General features: G+C 46.7%; 2 protein-coding genes across 6 annotated transcripts in view; one reads left to right on the forward strand and one right to left on the reverse strand.

Moving 5' to 3' along the window:
- AGO2 (argonaute RISC catalytic component 2) overlaps window positions 1–11,831 on the forward strand; it is a 92,042-nt gene extending 80,211 nt beyond the window's left edge. For all 4 annotated transcript variants that reach the window (XM_042254044.1, XM_027972863.2, XM_042254042.1 and 1 more), the window contains one exon: window positions 180–11,831. In XM_042254044.1, coding sequence (XP_042109978.1) covers window positions 180–288 — 109 coding nt within the window. In that variant the 3' untranslated portion in view covers window positions 289–11,831. The remainder of the gene's footprint in view (window positions 1–179) is intronic.
- Window positions 8,302–18,697, reverse strand: CHRAC1 (chromatin accessibility complex subunit 1). 2 transcript variants are annotated; one of them, XM_004011624.6, is made up of 3 exons: window positions 18,455–18,697; window positions 16,541–16,667; window positions 8,302–15,950 (listed from the first exon to the last, which is right to left on the reverse strand). In XM_004011624.6, exons 1-3 carry the CDS (start codon window positions 18,599–18,601, stop codon window positions 15,832–15,834), a joined length of 393 nt encoding a protein of 130 aa, XP_004011673.1. In that variant the 5' UTR covers window positions 18,602–18,697; the 3' UTR covers window positions 8,302–15,831. The 2 variants fall into 2 exon arrangements, 1 of the variants encoding a protein (XP_004011673.1); XR_009601699.1 differs by having other exon boundaries at window positions 15,853–15,965; window positions 17,684–18,616.
- Between the last annotated feature and the right edge of the window lie 61 nt (window positions 18,698–18,758).

The raw sequence follows: 18,758 nt of genomic DNA on the forward strand, positions 1-18,758 counted from the left end.
AGCTGGAGCCGATTGTGACGCAGACGCCCGGAAGCCGGCATCTTCGCCGCCACTCGCTAGCTGTTGGCCGTCTTGCTGGGGGCTGGTGTGTGGTCCTCACTTAGCTATCCGCGTGCTGCCTCGTGACGCGTTAAAGGCTGCACTCTCTCTCTCTCTCCCCCTCCCCCCCACCCCTGCAGTGCTGAAGGAAGCCATACCTCCGGGCAGAGTAACGGACGAGACCACCAGGCGTTGGCAAAGGCCGTGCAGGTCCACCAGGACACGCTGCGCACCATGTACTTTGCTTGACATGTTTCAGTGTTTACGACTGTGTACCGAGTGGGATTCACACGAGACCAGCTACACTCAGACCAACAAATGCCCAGCCCTTCCGTGACAGCCAGCATCGAACATGACACGTCATCCATTTTAGTAGATTCTCCATTTTCCAGAATGCCTTCCGTCCCAGATTTCAAACTTGGATTTTGAACTGCAGACCTGTATGAGACCCCCATTGTCGTAGGAAATATGGTTTGCCAAAATCTTATAAGCTGCTTATTGAAATAGAGTCCCGTGTTTCCTAAAAATCTCCTAAAACCAGTTTATGAACTCAGGGCTTTAAAACATTTTTAATTTATTTGGTCATTCAATTTACTTATTTTTAACACATGATTCTCTATGAAATTGATGGGCTCAAACTAGCTGTGAACATTCTATGAGAGTGAAAGCAACACAAAACACGTTGTGGTTTTAAAGCCTTGAACATTCTGACGTTGTCACTAAAGTTTATTTCAGAGTGATGCCGGCGTGCTCCTGACCTGGCTCCCACCAGCTGTCCGGGACCCAAGGGCAGGGGCCAGGCGAGACGCCCGGGGTCTCTCGTTCTGCCACCGGCCGCCTTCCACTCAGCTCGAAGGAGGGCGCGGTGGCAGAAGATGGGCCGTGTGTGTTTATAACATTTACAGGTCCAGAGAGATTGGCAGACAAGTGCCATTTTAATAAAAAATTATTTAAGAAAAGGAAAAAGACAATATGCCGACAGGCTAATCATAAGATTTGTCCTATAGGACTGTGACATTTATTTTCCAAAGTTTCTAAAGAATACGGGTCTGTGGTGATAAATACAGTACAATCCTTTTTCACTGTTATGTCTTTAACGTAAGAGAAAAAATATATATATCTGGTTTGCAGTATTAATGTGGTAGATAGATGCTGTTTTTCATTTTATTGACTACGGGGTGCTTCTTGTGATCTGTTCAGCATATCAAGAGAGTTCTGGAGCCTGGACCACCCCTTGTGGTTCTCAATGCTGAAGTGCAGGAGTATGCGGTTGACTCCGTGTGGCTGCGGCCCGCCCCCACGTGCTGAGTGCATAGCCTGGACCCTCCGGGGGCTGGGGTGTGCTCCCGGCAGTCTCTCCCCCTTCCCCGCCCCCTCACCCTCATGTGTCACTCAGCCGATTAAGCACAAATGGAATGTATGTGTCCTTCCACTCCCAGGAACGAGTCCGTGTAGCAGCGTGCACATCTCTGCATGTGGTTTGTTAGCCAAGCGTCATAGGATCTATGCACTGAACGTAGGGAAGGCTGTTGGTGGTGGGCCTCTGCCAGACGCGAGGCCAGTGGTCTGCGAAGGAGCGCTGCCCTCGGCGGGTGGCTGGTGGCGGGGTGGCGGGAGAGGCAGCCCCTTCGCTAGAATCTGCATCCTGGCCCCGGACGTGGGTTCACCAGCCGAGAAGCCGTTGCACTGACAGTGGTGCTGTGGACGGCTTGTCGAGCTCCGCTGTGCTAAGTGGGCTTTCTGTCCTCGTAGGCAGTTGTTACAGAAACCACGTCAACGCCCAGTACAGAGAGTCCAGGAAGGAGACGAGCCTTCCCCTGGCGCTGCGTCACGCCTGTAGGTTTCCGTGGGCCCTGCCGATGGCCCTGCCCATCCAGGCCCGACACTAACCTCTTGCGCTGGGGTGTCTCCTGCTGGGGTGAGCGCCTGCCTCCGTCTTGTGCGGGGACTCTGAGGGGCCAGGGGGGTGGGGACATGCTGTGGGGGGCGCTTGGCCTGGATTTTGGGGGCAGCAACAAAGGGATGGCTATTATCTGTGTCAGTATACACTCAGAGTGGTGTGTGTGTGTGCACGCACACGTGTGTGCGCATGTGGGTGTCTTGTTAATGGCATTAGTCTCTTCTTGCTGTATCTTTTTTTTTTCTTTTTAAATGACAGAAGCCTCTGCTTAAAGATTTGTTGCAATTCCCTGTCATTTTATTATCAAGTGGCACTTTCTCCTATTCCGAGGGACACCAGTAAAGTACACTCTTGGCTTAAATTACTGGGAGCATTCAAGCAAAGGAGGGAATCTTTTCACTAAAAAACTTTTAAAGTCTTCAATGAGGTTAGTTTTCAGCCATGTTCAGTATCATGTAGAACTGTGTGTCTCCAAGGTATGCTTTTACCACTTATAACAGGATCTCGGGGGGTCGGGGCGGCGGTGGTAAAAACAACTCAGTCTCCCGCGCTCGCTGCCTAGTCAGAGCCGCCGGGGCAGGTGGCTGGGCATTGAGTTTGTCACCATCAGCTGGGGGCTTGGGCTACCTGGAGTCTGAGAACTGATCTGGAACCTTCTGGAGAGGAAGCTCCCCCAGGCACCCCTTCTGGCAGTGCAGGAAGACGTCTTCTGAGCTAATGCGCTGGGGAAGACTACAGGCTGGCAGAAAATGAGACCTAAATTCTTAAAAAAAAAAAAAAATCATTTTGAAGAAAAGTTTTCTTTCTAGAGGGCCAAAGTACTTTGAGAAAGGTACTTTTTACAGCCCTAGGCTTGTTTTATAAAACTATTACTACTTAAGAGCATTCGTAAACCAGACGTCTCCAGCTGGGGTAGCTACACACCTTTGTGCATGTCTGATGTTCAGAATTCTAATGGCTGTAGTTACAATTTCTCAGGTAAAGAACTGTTTTCCCAAATTCCTGCCAATCCCCCCATTATTAGGATAAGTTCTGAGACAGCATGAAACCTCAGATTTCAGTAGAGTGAGTTCAAGCCCTGCTCACGTGGAAGCCGAGAGGGGCCCCTGCCTGTCTGAGCAGGTCACGCCCAGCCCACCCAGAGTGACCTCGAGGCCGGCCTGAGAGGGGCTCTGGGCACCTCCGGACTCCGCCCGTGTTTAAAGGGTTTCCTGAGGTCCACGCAGGTTGCAGATGTGTCCGCTCGCTGGCTTTGCCCCACCCCACTGTTAAGGGAGGTGTGCCTTGCTTTAAGCAGACTGAATGTGAGAACCGTGATGTAGAAACCTGCATTCATTTGAAAGGAAAACTGGGATTTATCTCATCTCTTTAGAAGAGGTGTCTGAATTAGATTCTTATCCTGGAACTCTTCCTAATGTATTTGGTAACATTCACCCGAAGAAAAATTGATGTAGTCCCCTCCCTTCACCACTTCCTAGTCTGCTCGACGGGCTCTTGCCCTGCTTGCTAAGCGATGAAAGAAACGCAGGGAGCGGTGTCGGTCGCCATGAGGAGAGCCCTCTGGCCCTGCTGAGATGCCAGCCTGCTGTTGGTGTATTTACTTTGATAAGCTCAGATGTCCCCAGTTCAGATACATTTTGTAAAACTGGGCATGCCTGTACCTGTAGAAAGGGATTGTTTGGGTTTTGGTTTTCTGTTTCAAAAAGTCTTCACAGATACACTTGATACTACATTTTAGGGTCTGCCTCTTCTTTTCAAGATTGTGTTGCTTTTCGGTAGCATTTTCACACTCCGTGCATGGGTGTTTGCACCCTGGAACCACAAGACACCCCTGGCCACTTTGTGGCCTTCCCTGGGAGGGCCTGGTCAGAGGTGGAGTGATCTCTGTGTGCTGTGTGAAGTTGGCCGCAGTCAGTGCTGTGACTGATGTTTACCCCAGCGTGTGCTCCTTAAAAGAGACAGTTCAAGTTCAATTACTACAGCAGGGTTGTGGGGGGTGGGTATTGATATATATTGTACGTTACTGTTATTGTTGTTAAATGCAAATGTTGCTATTTATTTTTTTTTCCTTTCCGCTCTGGTTTGATTTGCCTGATAATGGATATTCCCGTGCATGTGGTACCTGGTGAATATGACAGAAATTATCTCCCCTAACTTTTATAAATTACCTGATGTTTACCTTCGAGTTTGCTGGATGATTTATTTTTGAAAGCCACAAATGTAATTTTTCTGGATGAATTGTTTTTCTTATATATGCAGCAGTGTGATTTTGCATTGATCTGCAGGGTGATTTAAATTTTATTTTTACAAGGCAGTTTTTCAGGCAGATTATATATTTGATACAATACGTTAAGGGTAGGCCAGCCAAGCGTCCTGCAGCGGGGAGACCAGACTGCCTCGAGGAGGCCTCTGGAGGCCGGGGCGGCTTCTCTCGGCCGCTCGGCGCCAGGCAAGCGCTCGGCTTGCTTCACGGAGCCGTCCCTCGGGATCTGACGGAATCCTTGAGTGGGACTTTGATCTGTTGGACAGTTCAAAGGATTTTTTCATGGGCATTTTCCTACACCTAAAGTAGTTCAATTAGGAGGAGCTTTAGAAGCTAACATAATCCAGACAGTGGACAATCCCAGTGGCCCGGACAAGCCATAGAATTTCCCTGTGACCTCTCTCTAACTCATCTCTCACGCTCATGAGAAAAGGAATGTACAAATAAATAGAAACTTCCTCAGTGTTCATACACCTCGCTTTCAGAATGCAGATACCTTATTTATATGTAAAGCCCTCCCCCAAAGCAACCAAGAATATTCCCTCTGGGTGCCATGCCAGCAGTTGCGGCTGCAGTGACGTTTCTCAGTGTAGACACAGTGCACGTGTGACTGTGTGATAGGGCTGTCCGTGTTACACACACATGCTGACTTTTTGTAAGGAAAATTTTCAACTCGAAATAATTGCACTGATTTTTTGACAGCTTCCTTTTTTTTATGTCCACCTTTGCATCTGCTGTACTTGTTTGAAACGATTGTAAATAGATTTAGGATGAGAAATGGTGTGAGACAACGCGTTGCTTTGTTTCAGTGACTCTGCCACGTTTTTCAGTATTATGTGTTAGAGCTGTGTGGGCTGCCCGCTGCCCTTCCCCCTCTGCAGCCGTGTCTTTGTGTGTGTGTGTGTGTGTGTGTGTGTGTGTGTGTGTGTGTAAGCGCGTGCGTGTGTGCGCACGTGCGTGGTGACCATTCATGAAGGACAAATTAGCCTCTTCGCCGTCTTTTTCTGGAAGGAAGTTTGTGGTCTATCGAAAGAGTGTGCTCCCTCCTTGCGGTCTGAAGATTTAATTCTAAGAGGATTAGTTGTAAATCCCTTGAATACTTCTGGTCTGTTTAATTCCTTGTCATTTGCCATGACTCCCTAAAGCATTTGCTTCTACCTCCGTCCAGCATTTGACAGCTTGGAGAGGAAGTGTCTGAACGGCCAATGTTACTAGCGAGTCTGGGTCCCCTTGCTTCTCTTCGGTCAGCCGTCACTTGAAAGCCGTGAGGTCGCTGTTGTGTCAGAACGGTCATCTGTGGCTTAATCCGTGGATGCCAGGCAGACCTGAGCCCCAGTGTTGTCCGTCCCTCCAGGCCTCGTTTGCTGGCCAGACGAGAAGTGTGGGCTCCAGCCCAGCGAGTGATTCCACTTGTGGGCAGGCTCCCCAGTAGCAGACACACAAAGGAGCTTTCCCACCCACGCCAGCCAGTCACCTGAGGTGTGTTCCCGTCACGTTGGCGCCGTCTTGGCGCCTTCACTTAACGCTTTTTTTTGGATGTTTTGCCATTTTGTTGTCTAAAGTGAATGTATTGGCTTAGCCATATCACTACAGAAGGTGGTTTCTCATAAGTACCTTTTAGTTTAAGAGTAAATAAATTAACACAGATAAAGGCTACCTCTGAATTCTCAATAGATTCATGTTTGCTTTTAAGCGTAGCTGTCCACACTGAAAATAGCCAAAATGTTGCCTGAATAAACAGAATTGTGAACACCTCTCTGTTCAGTTCTGGCTTGAACATTGCGTGCCATACTGTGACCCCCGGGCAGTCCCCTCCCCGCACCCGGCTATCCGGGTGGACCAGGGACTCCTCAGGGCTGCCCGGCTCCGAGTGCTGGGACTCTCAGTGGCCGGCAGGAAGGAAGCGCAAGGGCCCTTCTGCGCTGCCCTCGGGTGCAGGGCCTTGGGCGGCGGGACCTGGAAGGGGCCTGCTGTCCTGGCATTTCCCTGTCCTATCTGATATAAGGAAGCACTTTTTCTTTCCTGCTTTACTTATGAATGGGTTGAAAGTGGCTCCTTCTCTCTTCTCCCTTTTTGTACACTCTGTAAAATCACAAAGGTGCTTAAACACCAACTCTCGTGCAGATAGTTCTTAGTAGCTGCATGGTTTCAGAACGCAGTGCAGGTGTCATTGACCTCTGACTTGGGAACCCTTGAGTGCTGTCACTCCATACTTTAAAACGAGCCAAGGTTCAAAAGCAAAATGTTCTGTTCAAATCCAAGGCCATTTGCTTGAGAGGAGCACAGGGGCCAGGGCAGCGGCATCCTGAACGGGCGGCTGTTCCCGCTGCCGGTGCTCCGGACTGGACGCCCCCTGCAGGGTGGCTGGCCTGGGAGAGCTTGGCATCCCATGTGATTTACCACTCTGCCGTTAGAAATGTGCTGTGCCCACATGCTGCTGTGGGCCTATCAGGCTCACGCTCTGCTCCTTTGCATCTTCTCTTTAGGTTACTCGTGTTCTCACCTTCAAAAGGTGAGCATTTGCTCCGAAGTCTGGAGGAACAGGCATCTAGGTGGGAGGGGGTGGCCCCGAGCTCCTCTGGACGCACCTCAACCTTGACTTTGGCCCAGAGAGGTTCCAGGGGCACCATTAGGAAGCCCTTGCCTTTAATGCCACATGCTGTGCTAAATTCCCAGAGCGCCAAGTGCCCTTTGCAGTCTTAAGAATGTGCAGTTCTACGGTCGCGCTGTCCTATAGACAGACCACCCCAAGGGCTGTGGGCATGGGGGCTGCCTGCGGGGGTGCCCGCCACGTCCACTGACCCGCTTCAGCCCAGTGGCTGCTGGGCTCTTCAGTGACTGGGTTTGCAGCCAGAATCGCAGGCCCCCGGGGTCCCAGCATGGGGCTGCTCCCTCCTCACCACCTTTGCGCTCATGAAAGGTCACTAGAAATGAGGGAACTGAAGGAGGTTATTGGTGCTTTTGTTAACACGTTTCTGTCTTACTGGTCGATGTGAGAAATGCAGTGTGTTAGACCTTAGATGGCCCTGGTGGTGTGACTGAGGGTTGAGTCCTCACCTTCAGACAGTCAGAGGAGGCTAGTTACAACTTGCTAGGAACTAGTTACAACTCTCTAGTTACAACTTCCTTGGATGTGAGTAGTTCAGAGTTAAAGCTAAAACACCAAATACTGACCACCCCCACCCCATGTGTCTCTGGGAACCTCATTCAGTACTTCTGGAATCTTCAAGGTCCTCAGACCTGGGAGTCGATCCCAGGATTGACTTGACAGAACTGGGTGCGTGTGGGGAGCGCTGGGCTCCTCTGGGCTCTGGAGATGCTTGGCAACAACCCTAGGTGTGGGCGAGAGCAGCCCCTCCAGCCCAGGAGGCAGGTGGTGCCCAGGCCTCCCTGGCCTCTGGTGGTGCCAAGTGGAGCACATTCTGGAGACCCCACCTCAGCCTCTGTGCCTTTCGCGTGGGTCCTTTTGGAATCGCATCAGGGCTGCATTGTTGTTGGAAGGAAGCTGGCCCTCTGCCCTTGAAGCTACTTCTGCTCCTTGGCTCCCACGGACGGTCCCCTGCAGGAACCGCTGGGTTCTGGCTGGGGGCTCCTCCCAGGCCCTGAGCACATCTGTCCACAGCACCTCTCTCTCAGTCAGGCGCTGACCGTGACCACCGGCCCACCTGGGGGTTTTGTTCTCAGTCACTCATCGAGAATGTTGGGTGTAACGGAACGAGCTTGTCTTCAGGAAGGAGCTGGAGCTGGCATTGTGTCTTTGTGAAACGTGTGTGAAGACTCAGAGATCAGGTGCGGGAGTGCTCTTTGTGGTGGTTTGTGACGTGCGGGGAGTGGTGTCACCTGGAGCCATGCACGCAGGACTCAGGCTCTGCCACCTCGAAGATATAGGTTTTAGCTCTGACTTTTCCAAGCCAGGTACCGAGTTGAGCAGATGTCTTGGCTGATGGTCCAGTTAAAAGCCACCCTTCTCTGTCAGTGGATGGTTTTAAGTGGGGGAAATGACCCAATGTTATTTAAACTTAAAAGGCCTTCTTGGTGGCCACTCTTGGTCCTTCACTCTCCCCTCACTCTCCCTCCTGAAAGGCAGAGGCACCAGCTGGCAGGGGGGCTGGACAGCAATGACTTTGGGTTCCTCCTCAAAGCCAGATACACCTGTGACTAGAATCCTGGGAAGTCTGCAGTTTAGCACTAAACTGAAAGTCGCCTCCTGAGTTTGATCGTGGATTTTAAATGTAGTTGTTCAAGGTATCAACTCATGTTTTGTAATTATAGACGCAAGTGAGTTTTTACTTTTTAAAGAGTTTTAAGGGAATAATTGTGAGTTTCTGTGCAGCAAAGTGGCTAATTACTCATTAAACATAAGAATGTAGTGTCTAAATCCAGATTTTTTCTTACCTCTGGTACACTTTAGATTGCTTACCTAATATGTATTGAGGGGTTTTTACCCCTGAGTTTTATCAACTTTTCTAGTTTTATTTTATTTTTATAAAATAATTGAAAAAACCAAAAATGAATTCAAAAGTTCCATAGGTAGATCTTTCCCCTTAATTTCCCCCCTGCAAAAAAAAAAAAAAAAAAAAAGTTAGACATTTTGAATCAAAATGTACTATGACCATGTAAAGTTTACTGTTTTCTAAGACGCTGAGCAGCTGAAGGGCCTCATTTCAGGCGGTACTGTGCGTGCTGTCTGCGGACTCGATCACCTGTGCGGTGGGTCTACGTGGCAGCGTCGTGTGCTTGCAGTATAGAGACCGTGCAGTGCTGTTGTGTAAATGGACAGTTCCTGTATAAACTAGTGTTTATATGCATTGGCCTCTGTATAACTTTTCATTTGCTACATGAATTGTAAAATTAAATATGAAATTATAGTACCTGCTAAATACGATTCTGAGGCTTCCTGTCCTTGTCTTTTAGTTTAATACCATTCTGTGTGTTTTGAGGATGTTCCATGCTTGCATGATGCTAGGTGGTAATGCCACTTTAAATTAAGCCTTAATCGGATATTAAATTTGTAAGTTTCAGAGTATGCAAAAATATTAGGCAGAATGAGTTTAAACTGTTCAGATCAAGATGCTGCATCTCAACTCAGCAAGTCTTTTCTCCGGAGTCACAAAGGGAAACTTTTGGCTGGTACCGTGCTTGCTTGCTCTCTGGTCTGGCTGCTGCCATGCTTGGTGAAAATGGACCATTGTGCATTTCTGTGGCAGTCGGTCAAAGACCTGTTCTGAAAGTCTTGAGACTTTGTCAGGGTTATTTTTAAATGTTTGATTTTTTTTTTTTTTTTTTTCCCTCCAGTTTGAGATGTTTTTATGGCTGATGGGGAGAGTATGATTTGGGTATAAATCTTTGCAGACCTGCTCATGTTCTAAGCTTTCTTCAGGTAGTGCCACCTGTCATTGCTTCTGCTTACGATTAAATGGGTTTTTGTTTTTGTAAAAGCATCTTAAATTTAGACGTAAAATGGAGGGGACCCAGCTTTCTTTACAATGTGGATCTACCTCAGTTAAACAGTTGGGTGCTATTTACTAAGCCTGTCAAACTAAATTGGAGAAAGTAACAAAACAGTGAAATATATAACTCCACACAAAGCTTGAAAACATAATTTCTGTTTATTTAATAATATTTTTATTTATTTTGTGCCTTTCATGTTTAATCCTAATGCATTGAAAAAACCAGTATAAAATTAAATATTTTATATTGTACATGGGGAGAAAAAGCCCAATTGGCCTTGGAATCTGAGAGATCACCCCAGCTAACTACTAACACATATTGGAATCCCAACTGCCCTCTTGTGAAAAGAAAAAATTATGCCCAAGAGCAAATATGACATTTTACAAGCAAATTTCAAACTCTTCTATGCATATATTTGTAGCTATCACTTCATTTTCTGTGCCAATGAAGGGGCGGCCAAAACAGCTCACACACACTCTTGTCCTTGCTTCTTTCATCACGCGTGCCCCGCCACCCCCGCCCCAGGCATATTTTATAAGTTCCTTTCATAAGCAACGGATGGACTGTTGTCGATTTAGTCTCTCCCGACCTCCTGGTGGGGGTGCTGATAGCCATCGACAGAGGAAGGGAGAGCCCTTGGCTGTGGGGAAGGGGAGCAGGGGGTGCTGCACAGCACCCCAGGATTTCTGTTGAGTTAGGAAAGCTTTCTGGCAGGTGAGAAAATAAGATAGGAGATCGATGACTTTCCTTGCTTTTATATTTGGCAGTTTACAAGTCTAGACTTTTCCTACTATGGCAATCTTTTTTAATTCTTTGAAGGTAACACAATATTTTGGAGTCTTAAGAATTTGATTTTATACCAATAAGAAATAAAAATTAGGGATCTTTCCTGTAGTATATAGTTTTACTATTTTAAAGAGATCTCTGAATTTTACAAGAGAACCAACATTCCTTAGTGGCGAAACTCTGAAGGTTGATTTGGGAGGCTTTTTGCTGCAGGATCTCAAAAAAAATCGGGATGATTCTAGTTAAATGTTTTTTAATTTTTAAACTTCCATCAGGTCAATACGTAAGCTATATTTTGTAAAGAGTAAATCATCCTTTAGTATGCTGCATGTAAAGATCAGCGTTGTTGCACTTTCTCAGTAATAATAGATGCCCTACAATTGGCTCATCAGTAAGCATTTTGTTTTTTACCTAACAAGAGTACTTTGGGGCAGGTGATTAAATTTATATAGGTACCTCAAGAAAAAGAACCTGAATATGCTGCATTTTGTTTCTTTAGCTTGTATATGTAGCATTTTGTTCTGCTCTTATTTTTTTGTTTAGATATATGCTTTTTGGACCCCAACAGGCTGTTGAAGAGATCTTAAAGTTACTCTTGTAGGGTTACAGTATCTTTTTTTTTTTTTTTTTAAACTTACTGCAATATCTGGTTCAAAGGTTGCCCACCAGGAGATTAATACTTTACCCAAATACACCTGAGAAAAAGGATACCATGTTTATAAGCAGACAAGAATGTTTCTAACCCTTTCTGTTCATGCTGCTTTCTTAATTCTTTTCTCCATATCACCAAGAGATTGGATGACTTACTTCTAAGGTCAGACTTAAACATCATGGCATTTTAGTGTTTTCAACACAGACCTCACAAACTTGCCATTGAGTAAAGTAGCATGATCCTAAAGGTATTGCTGGCGCTAGGCAGCCGCGTCCATCTGGGCTCTGAAGAGCCGGTCTTGACACTTCTCTGTTTCCAGCACTCACCCTAAACTGAACAGACGGGGAGTGGTCTTAATTGACAAAGATTAAACTGGTGAAGAAAGCTAAAGGCTGAGACTGAGCATCTATTGTGGTGTTTAAGCTTAGCTGGGTCCTTTCAAGTTTGTTTTACAGCTTACTAGGTTAAGTAGTTTGCACTATTTTTGCAATAAATCCATGGAAAACCTAACAGTTATTTGTTTTGTTTCTTATTGTGTGTATATAAACTAATACTAAAAAGTTTGGCATAGTGTTTTTTTCACCTCTTTACATAACCTTTAACATGCACAGAATGCTGTAAATCTGATAAAATATGATGTGAATGATATTTTATAAAGTTATTTTGTATGGTGTCAATTTTGTTTTGCCTCATAGTATGTCAGCAAAAAATAAAATAAAATAAAATTCCTTGTATTTACAGTGGCCTCTCCCAAAGACCTTCTGTTACTCATGTGTTTATTTGGGGGTTTCCATCCACACAGGTTAAGATTCCAGGCTTCTGAGGTAGAAGCATGCCTTGGGTGACAGAAGTCTAGGGCCTTATTTTATACGTTGGGCCCCTTGAGAATTGGGAGTCTGGGGATAAAAACCTTGATTGAACTGTATGGAACAAATGTCGTATCTAGGATAAGGTGGGTGTTCCTACTCTAGCAGCCACGAGAAAGGGTGAAGTAAAAAGTCATTCAGCTAAACCCCAATCAAGCGTGAGCCCCTGAGCTCCATGTTGTGTGGGATACAGCTGACTGTATCTGGGGCCTGAGCCCAGTGGGTCACTTCCTCTCTGCCTGGTGGCCTCCCTCTGGGCTGTCTGACTTCTGTCTGTACTGGAAAGGATACGTCGTGTTGAGAAATAAAGAAGGTAGGATTAAGAAAACAGGAAAATAGCTGAGAATCTCTAGGATAGACACTGAGCTAAAGCAGGCCAAAGTTTTTGTTTTAAAGCTATTTTTTTATTTTTAAGAACAATTAAAAAAATATGCGTTCACTATAGAAAATGTAAAAATTCAGATAAACATAACAGTAATCACAACACAAAATCACAATCACACAAAACCTGTATCAAGTATTTATAGGGCTTTATTTCTAACAATTAAAATGGAAATAAGTTCTTCAGATTTTTAAAAAGGAAAAAAAAACCGGGGGTGGGGGGTGGGGCAAAGAATAGGAAGCAACCCAAATTGCCAAGTATCCATTCACCTGTGGAATGGGTAAACAAATGGTGCGTCCATACAAAGGAGTCCTACTCAGCAGTAAAAGAGAATGGACTGCTGATACCTGCCAGTGCACTACACTAAAAGGTCAGATTCAAAGCCTACATACTATGTGATTCCATTTGTATGACATCCTGGAAAGATGAGTGGGCAAACCATGGTCTGTGGGTGCAACGTGGCCTGCTATGTTTTTGTATGGCATATAAACTAATAATATTGACTTTTACATTCTTAGATGGTTGTAAAGAAGTCAAAAGATTCCGTGAGCCATGAAAATCATACAAAATTTAAATTTCAATGTCCATGAAGACAAGTGTTCTCAAGGACAGGCATGCTCATTCCTTTACGTGTTGTCTGAGGCTGCTTTTGAACTAGTGAGAGTTGTCTGGTAGTGAGAGATTCTGTAGCCCACAAAACGGAAAAGTATTTCCCTATGGCCCTTTCCAGAAGAAGTCTGGGACTCCCACTGCCAGGGCATAGGTGGGGAGCACTGTGCCTCAGGGGCGGCGGTTACATGCCTGCCTCTGGGAGCGCAGGACTGCACGCTGGGGCTCCCCGGGGGCTCAGTGCTCAAGAATTCACCTGCCAATGCAGGGGACACAGCTCTGACCCCTGGTTCAGGAGGACCCCACGTGCCCATGTGCCTCGACTGCTGAGCCTGTGCTAGAGCCCAGCAGCCACGGCTCCTGAAGGCCCAACAGCCCAGAGCCTGTGCTCCGCGACAGAAGCAGCCACTGCAGCGGCTGGTCCACGCACCGCAGCTAGAGTAGCGCCCCCACTCGGCGCAGCTAGAGAAAAGCCTGTGCAGCGATGAGGACCCAGCACAGCCAAAAATAAAGACATGAAATTATTTTTTAAAAAACCTGTATATTTAAAAAGTGGATTTTAAAATATTTTAATAAAATTTAAAAACAAGAGGGACAGAAAACAGGAGCAACTGCCTGGGGATAAGGGAAGGAACTAACTTCAAGGGGATACAGAGGAACATCTGGGGTGACGGAATAGCTCTGTATATGTTGACTGCTGACATGACCAACAGAATGGACATTAAAGGATGATTTTACTGGGTGAAAATTCAAACTCTATTTTTAAAAAAGCCTGAAAAGGCAAGAGCTAAAATATACCTTACGTGAATAGAAATAGGGCTTATGGTTTTCTCTTGGGGATAGTAAAAACAGTTACTATGAAGGAACAGTAAAAATGATGGAGATCTTCAATAATACAAAATGCTTTGTAATTTTTTAAGAAAGACATGCTTAGGCAGAGGTAATATTTCTTAGTGTATTTCATTTAATAATGTGATATGAAATTTTTCTCCAGGAATAGAAGTATTAGACAGTGCTTGTTTTTGGACTTCAGTGGTTAAGACTGCACGCTTCCACTGCAGAAGGCTCAGGTTTGATCCCTGGTTGGGGAACTAAGATCCCACATGTTGGTCAGCTAACGCAGGAGACCCAGGTTCGATCATTGATGGGGAAGATTCCACAAGGCTCGGGGCACCTAACCCTGTAAGCCATACCTACTGAGCCCATGCACCTAGAGCCGTGCTCTGAAACAGAGAAGCCGCTGCAGTGAGAAGCCCGCAGACCGCAACTCGGAGAGGCCCACAGGCCACAGCCAGAGAAATCCTACACAGCAACAAAGACTCAGGCAGCCAAAACTAAACTAATTTATGCAAACAGAGAAGTCACCGCAATGAGAAGCCCACAGACCCAACTCAGAGAGGCCCATAGGCCACAGCCAGAGAAATCCTACACAGCAACAAAGACTCAGGACAGCCAAAACTAATTAAAAAAAAAAAAAGACTACTAGAGGGTTCTAAAACTAGTTCCATAAAACATTTTACTATAAAAATATATACAGCTTTTAAATCAGAACTACAATGAGGTATCATCTCACACGGATCAGAAAAAGTCTACAAACAATAAATGCTGGAGAGAGTGTGGAGAAAAGGGAAACTTCTTGCACTGTCGGTGAGAATGAAAACTAGTATAGCCACTATTATACAGAATAGTATGGAGATTCCTTAAAAAACTAGGAATAAAACTACCATATGACCCAGCAGTCCCACTATTGGGCATATATGCTGAGGGAACCATAACTAATGCGTACACCCCAATGCCCGCTGCAGCACTACTTACGACAGATAGGACACAGAGCCACCTAGATGTCCACCGGCAGATGAATGGATAAAGAAGTAGCACATACACACAAAGATTACTCAGCTATGAAAAGGAGTGCATCTGAGTCAGTTTTAATGAGGTGGACAAACCAAAGAGCCTATTGCACAGAGTGAAGGAAGTCAGAAAGAGAAAGATAAATATTGTACATTAACGCATATATAAGGAATCTAGAAAGATGGTACTGAAGAACCTATCTACAGGGCACCAACGGAGACGCAGACATACACAAGAGACTTTTGGACACAGCGGAGGAGGGAGAAGGTGGGATGATTTGAGAGAGCAGCACTGAAACATATATTACCATATGTAAAATAGATAGCCAGCGAGAATTCGCTGTATGACACAGGAAATCCAAAGCTGGTGTTCTGGGATAACCTCTAGGTGGGATAGGGAGGGAGGTTTAAGAGGGAGGGAACATATGTATACCTGATTCATCTTGATGTATGGCAGAAACCATCACAATACTGTAAAGTAATCTCCAATTAAAAATAAAATGTAAAAAAAATACAGCTTTTAATAAAAAAGAAAAATTTATTTTACAGTTTAAAAAAATGCAGTATTGGGATGAATACAAAGCCAGATTGTCTTGAAATACAAAAATCCTACCTACAGACTACATATTTAGCTAAAACAGGATCTAGCTGTTTACAAGAACTAATTTCAAAATATACATATGTGAGTCTACACAACTGGTACTTTACAAGTTCTTGAAAATCTATCTTCAAACTAGAAAGTTAAGCAGAGTCCCTCTGCCTCTGGAGCTCAGCGCTGCAGACGGGCTGTGCCTTCCGGTACGCAGCCTGTTCGCAGTCCCCTCCCACTCCAGCAGCAGTGTGGGCTTGGGGAAGAGAGGCTGCTGTCTGGGTTCCTTTCCTGTTGGCTATTTATGGCAGAGGTGCATTATGCCTGGTCTCAGCCAGGGAAGAACATAATGTACGTGAAGTCTCTGAAGGGTGGACAGACTAACACTTGCTTCACAGCCAAGGTGCTAATCCAGGAGGGTCCTCACCAGGCTGATCTTTGGGGTCAGGATTCCGCTTCGTCGTCCTCACTCTCATCGTTGTTATTCTCCTCCTCCTCCTCTTCTCTCTTCTCTTTAAGCATTTTCAGATATTTACTAGCTAAAATCTTCTTTGGTAATATATCTTAAAAACATAAAGCTAACATCAGCAATGCAAATTTCAAAACGTGCTAGTCCCTGCTATGACCTCTAAAACAGGTTCCAAGATGAGACAAATTTCAGCCTACATTTCTGGGGTGAAATAGCAGGAAACTAGCACTGCCTCCTGACTAGTGCTAAATACCTGTTTCTATTTCACTGATTGCAAACTATGCTCTTCTCTGTGCTGGTAACTACTGGAAGCAACCCTGTCCAACCCTCCTGACACAGCGCTGGCCCCGAGGATCACCTTAAGCTCTTTTTAGCTGTGGTGCACACAGCTTGTTCCATGACAACAATGATGAGTTTCTGTTTCCCCATTCAAGTAAGGAGGAGTCTGAGGGGTGGGCCTGCCGGGCTTGCCCAGACACCCTTTGCAGGCTGCCAACTTAATTCGTGCTCTAGGTAAACCGCATTACAAACATACTCAAATAGACTAAACCTCTGGTCCTGTGCCAGGTAAACTGTGGCACCTGGAGAAAGCACCAAAATGTCTATTTCAGTGAAAGCAGAAAATGAGTGGAGGAAGAGCTGTAATTACTATTTTTTAACCAGAATGTTTCAAAAGTGAAGTACCTGCAAGAAACTGAAAAGTTTCCGACCCCTCCGCAGTATCTGATAAGTCACTATAGGTGAGGGCTTTCTTTTCTTTTCCACTGCCATGTCTGTAGGAATAGGTGGCGAGATATTGAACAAAGAGTTCCTAAAACAAAATGAAAAAGTAAAATGAAAGGTGTGCTTTGAAAACCTACCACAGACCTCACTTTTTAATTACATTAAGTTTAGATGATTGCAGATTATCCTGGTTCATCAAATTATAGGAGAAATAAAAGGAGAAAGGAGAAATATGAGGTCAGGAAGACAGTAAGGCTGAATTGAAGTTGGCAGGAAAACAGGGACTTCCTAAAAGTTTATTTTAGATTTCTAACTTATGAAAAATATATAAACATAATAAATCATAACTGTTTAATGCCCAACCTCTACAGTTAAAGAGGGGCAAGAGACCGTCCAAAAATTCTCTGCACTCAGGAACACACATTGTGTATTCAATGTACACTGTGTAGGGTGGTCCCCCTACAACCCTAAGTCAACAACCTGAAGGTAAAAAATGATCAATTTCCTGTTCTACCCAGATACCTTCCCTAAGGCAACCACCTGAAATGAGCCTCTCTCTGTTTTATTTTAAAGCCATCTAATTGAGTTAGTATGGGATTAAAGAAGTAACTGCGAAACTCTTAACTCCTTAATATCTACAGAATGAAATGGTACAAATATCCCCAAACTACCCAATTTTCTACTTCCTTTAGCTCCAGCTTTGACCAACATACCCTTGGGACACTGTCTACCCAACTAACAGGGCTGGAAAATGGACCAAGGAAAGTTAAAGACTGAAGCAGAAACCTGAAGAACAGGAAGGTTCTGGCCTACCTAGACCAAATCGAGAGACAATTATTTGGGCCTAAAACTTCAATTCTGGCCCAGGGTCCCTATAGTCAAAGCTATGGTTTTTCCACTAGTCATGTATGGATGTGAGAGTTGTACCATCAACAAAGCTGAGCTTGGAAGAATTGATGCTTTCCAACTGTGGTGTTAGAGAAGACTCTTGAGAGTCCCTTACTGTACAGCAAGAAGGTCTAACCAGTCAAACCTAAAGGAATCGACCCTGAATATTCACTGGAAGGACTGATGCTAAAGATGAAGCTCCAATACTTTGGTCACCTGAGACGAAGAGCCGACTCTATTACAAAAGACCTTGATATCTGGAAAGACTGAAGGCAGAAGGGGACGACAGAGGACGAGATGGCTGGATGGCATCACCGACTCAACGAAACTACGGGGGATAGTGAAGGCGGGGGTCCCGCAGCCCACGCAGTCGCCAAGAGTCGGACACGACTCGCGCACTGTACAACTGGCCCAGGAGACTCGGGACAGCGTGGGCAAGCGGCCAAGCCCGGCCGCACCTCCTGAGGAAGCCGCGGGCCCTCTCCCTGAACCGTTTAAGGAGCTGGGGCCCAAAGCCACTTAAAAGACCGGAAGCGACGAAAGGAGGGGCTGTGGGGCCCCTGGCACAGTGACGCGGAAGGAGGGGACATCAAAAGTCGCCTACGCGCGCAGCCCAGACCTCCCCCGCGCGAGGGACGGCGGGAACGCGGTGGGCGTGGCGACGAGGGCGCGAAGGAGGGCGGGAGCGGAAAGAGCGGGCGGCCAGGCGCGCGAAGGAGGGCGGGAGCGGAAAAAGCGGGCGGGTGGACGCGCGGAGGAGGGCGGGAGCAGCATCGGGGGGCGGGGCGAAGGGCGCGCGCGGGAGCTGGGGCGCGCACGATACAAGAGGGGCGTAAGGCCCTCAAAAGAAAAGGGGTGGCAGGGCAGGGGCCCGAAGTGGACACGGCAGCGCGCAGGGCCCGGCGGGCGGGGCGGGGCGCGATGGTTTCGGGCGGCCCCCACCGCGGTTCTCCTCTCCTCGACTCCTCCCCGCGCGGCCCGCCTCACCGTGGCCTTGGCGGTGAGCACCAGCGCCTCCTGGTTGATGCTGGACACTTCAGGGGAGCTCTTCATGATGACCCGGATGCGGGACAGGGGCAGCGACACCAACCGCTGCTCCCCGCACTTATCCTTGCCCACGACCACGTCCGCCATCTCTGCGCCCCAGCCCCGCGGCGGCGGCGGCGGCAGCCCCTACCAGCCGCAAGGTGGACGGCCTACACGGTCGGTGTAGGAGAGCGACGTCCCACTGCCCCGTGGGAGTTGTAGTGTTGGGTGGTGCGGCGGCGGGGGCGGACTACAAATCCCGTGA

Source organism: Ovis aries, chromosome 9 (assembly GCF_016772045.2).
Source record: "Ovis aries strain OAR_USU_Benz2616 breed Rambouillet chromosome 9, ARS-UI_Ramb_v3.0, whole genome shotgun sequence".
In the NCBI taxonomy this organism is placed as follows: Eukaryota; Metazoa; Chordata; class Mammalia; order Artiodactyla; family Bovidae; genus Ovis; species Ovis aries.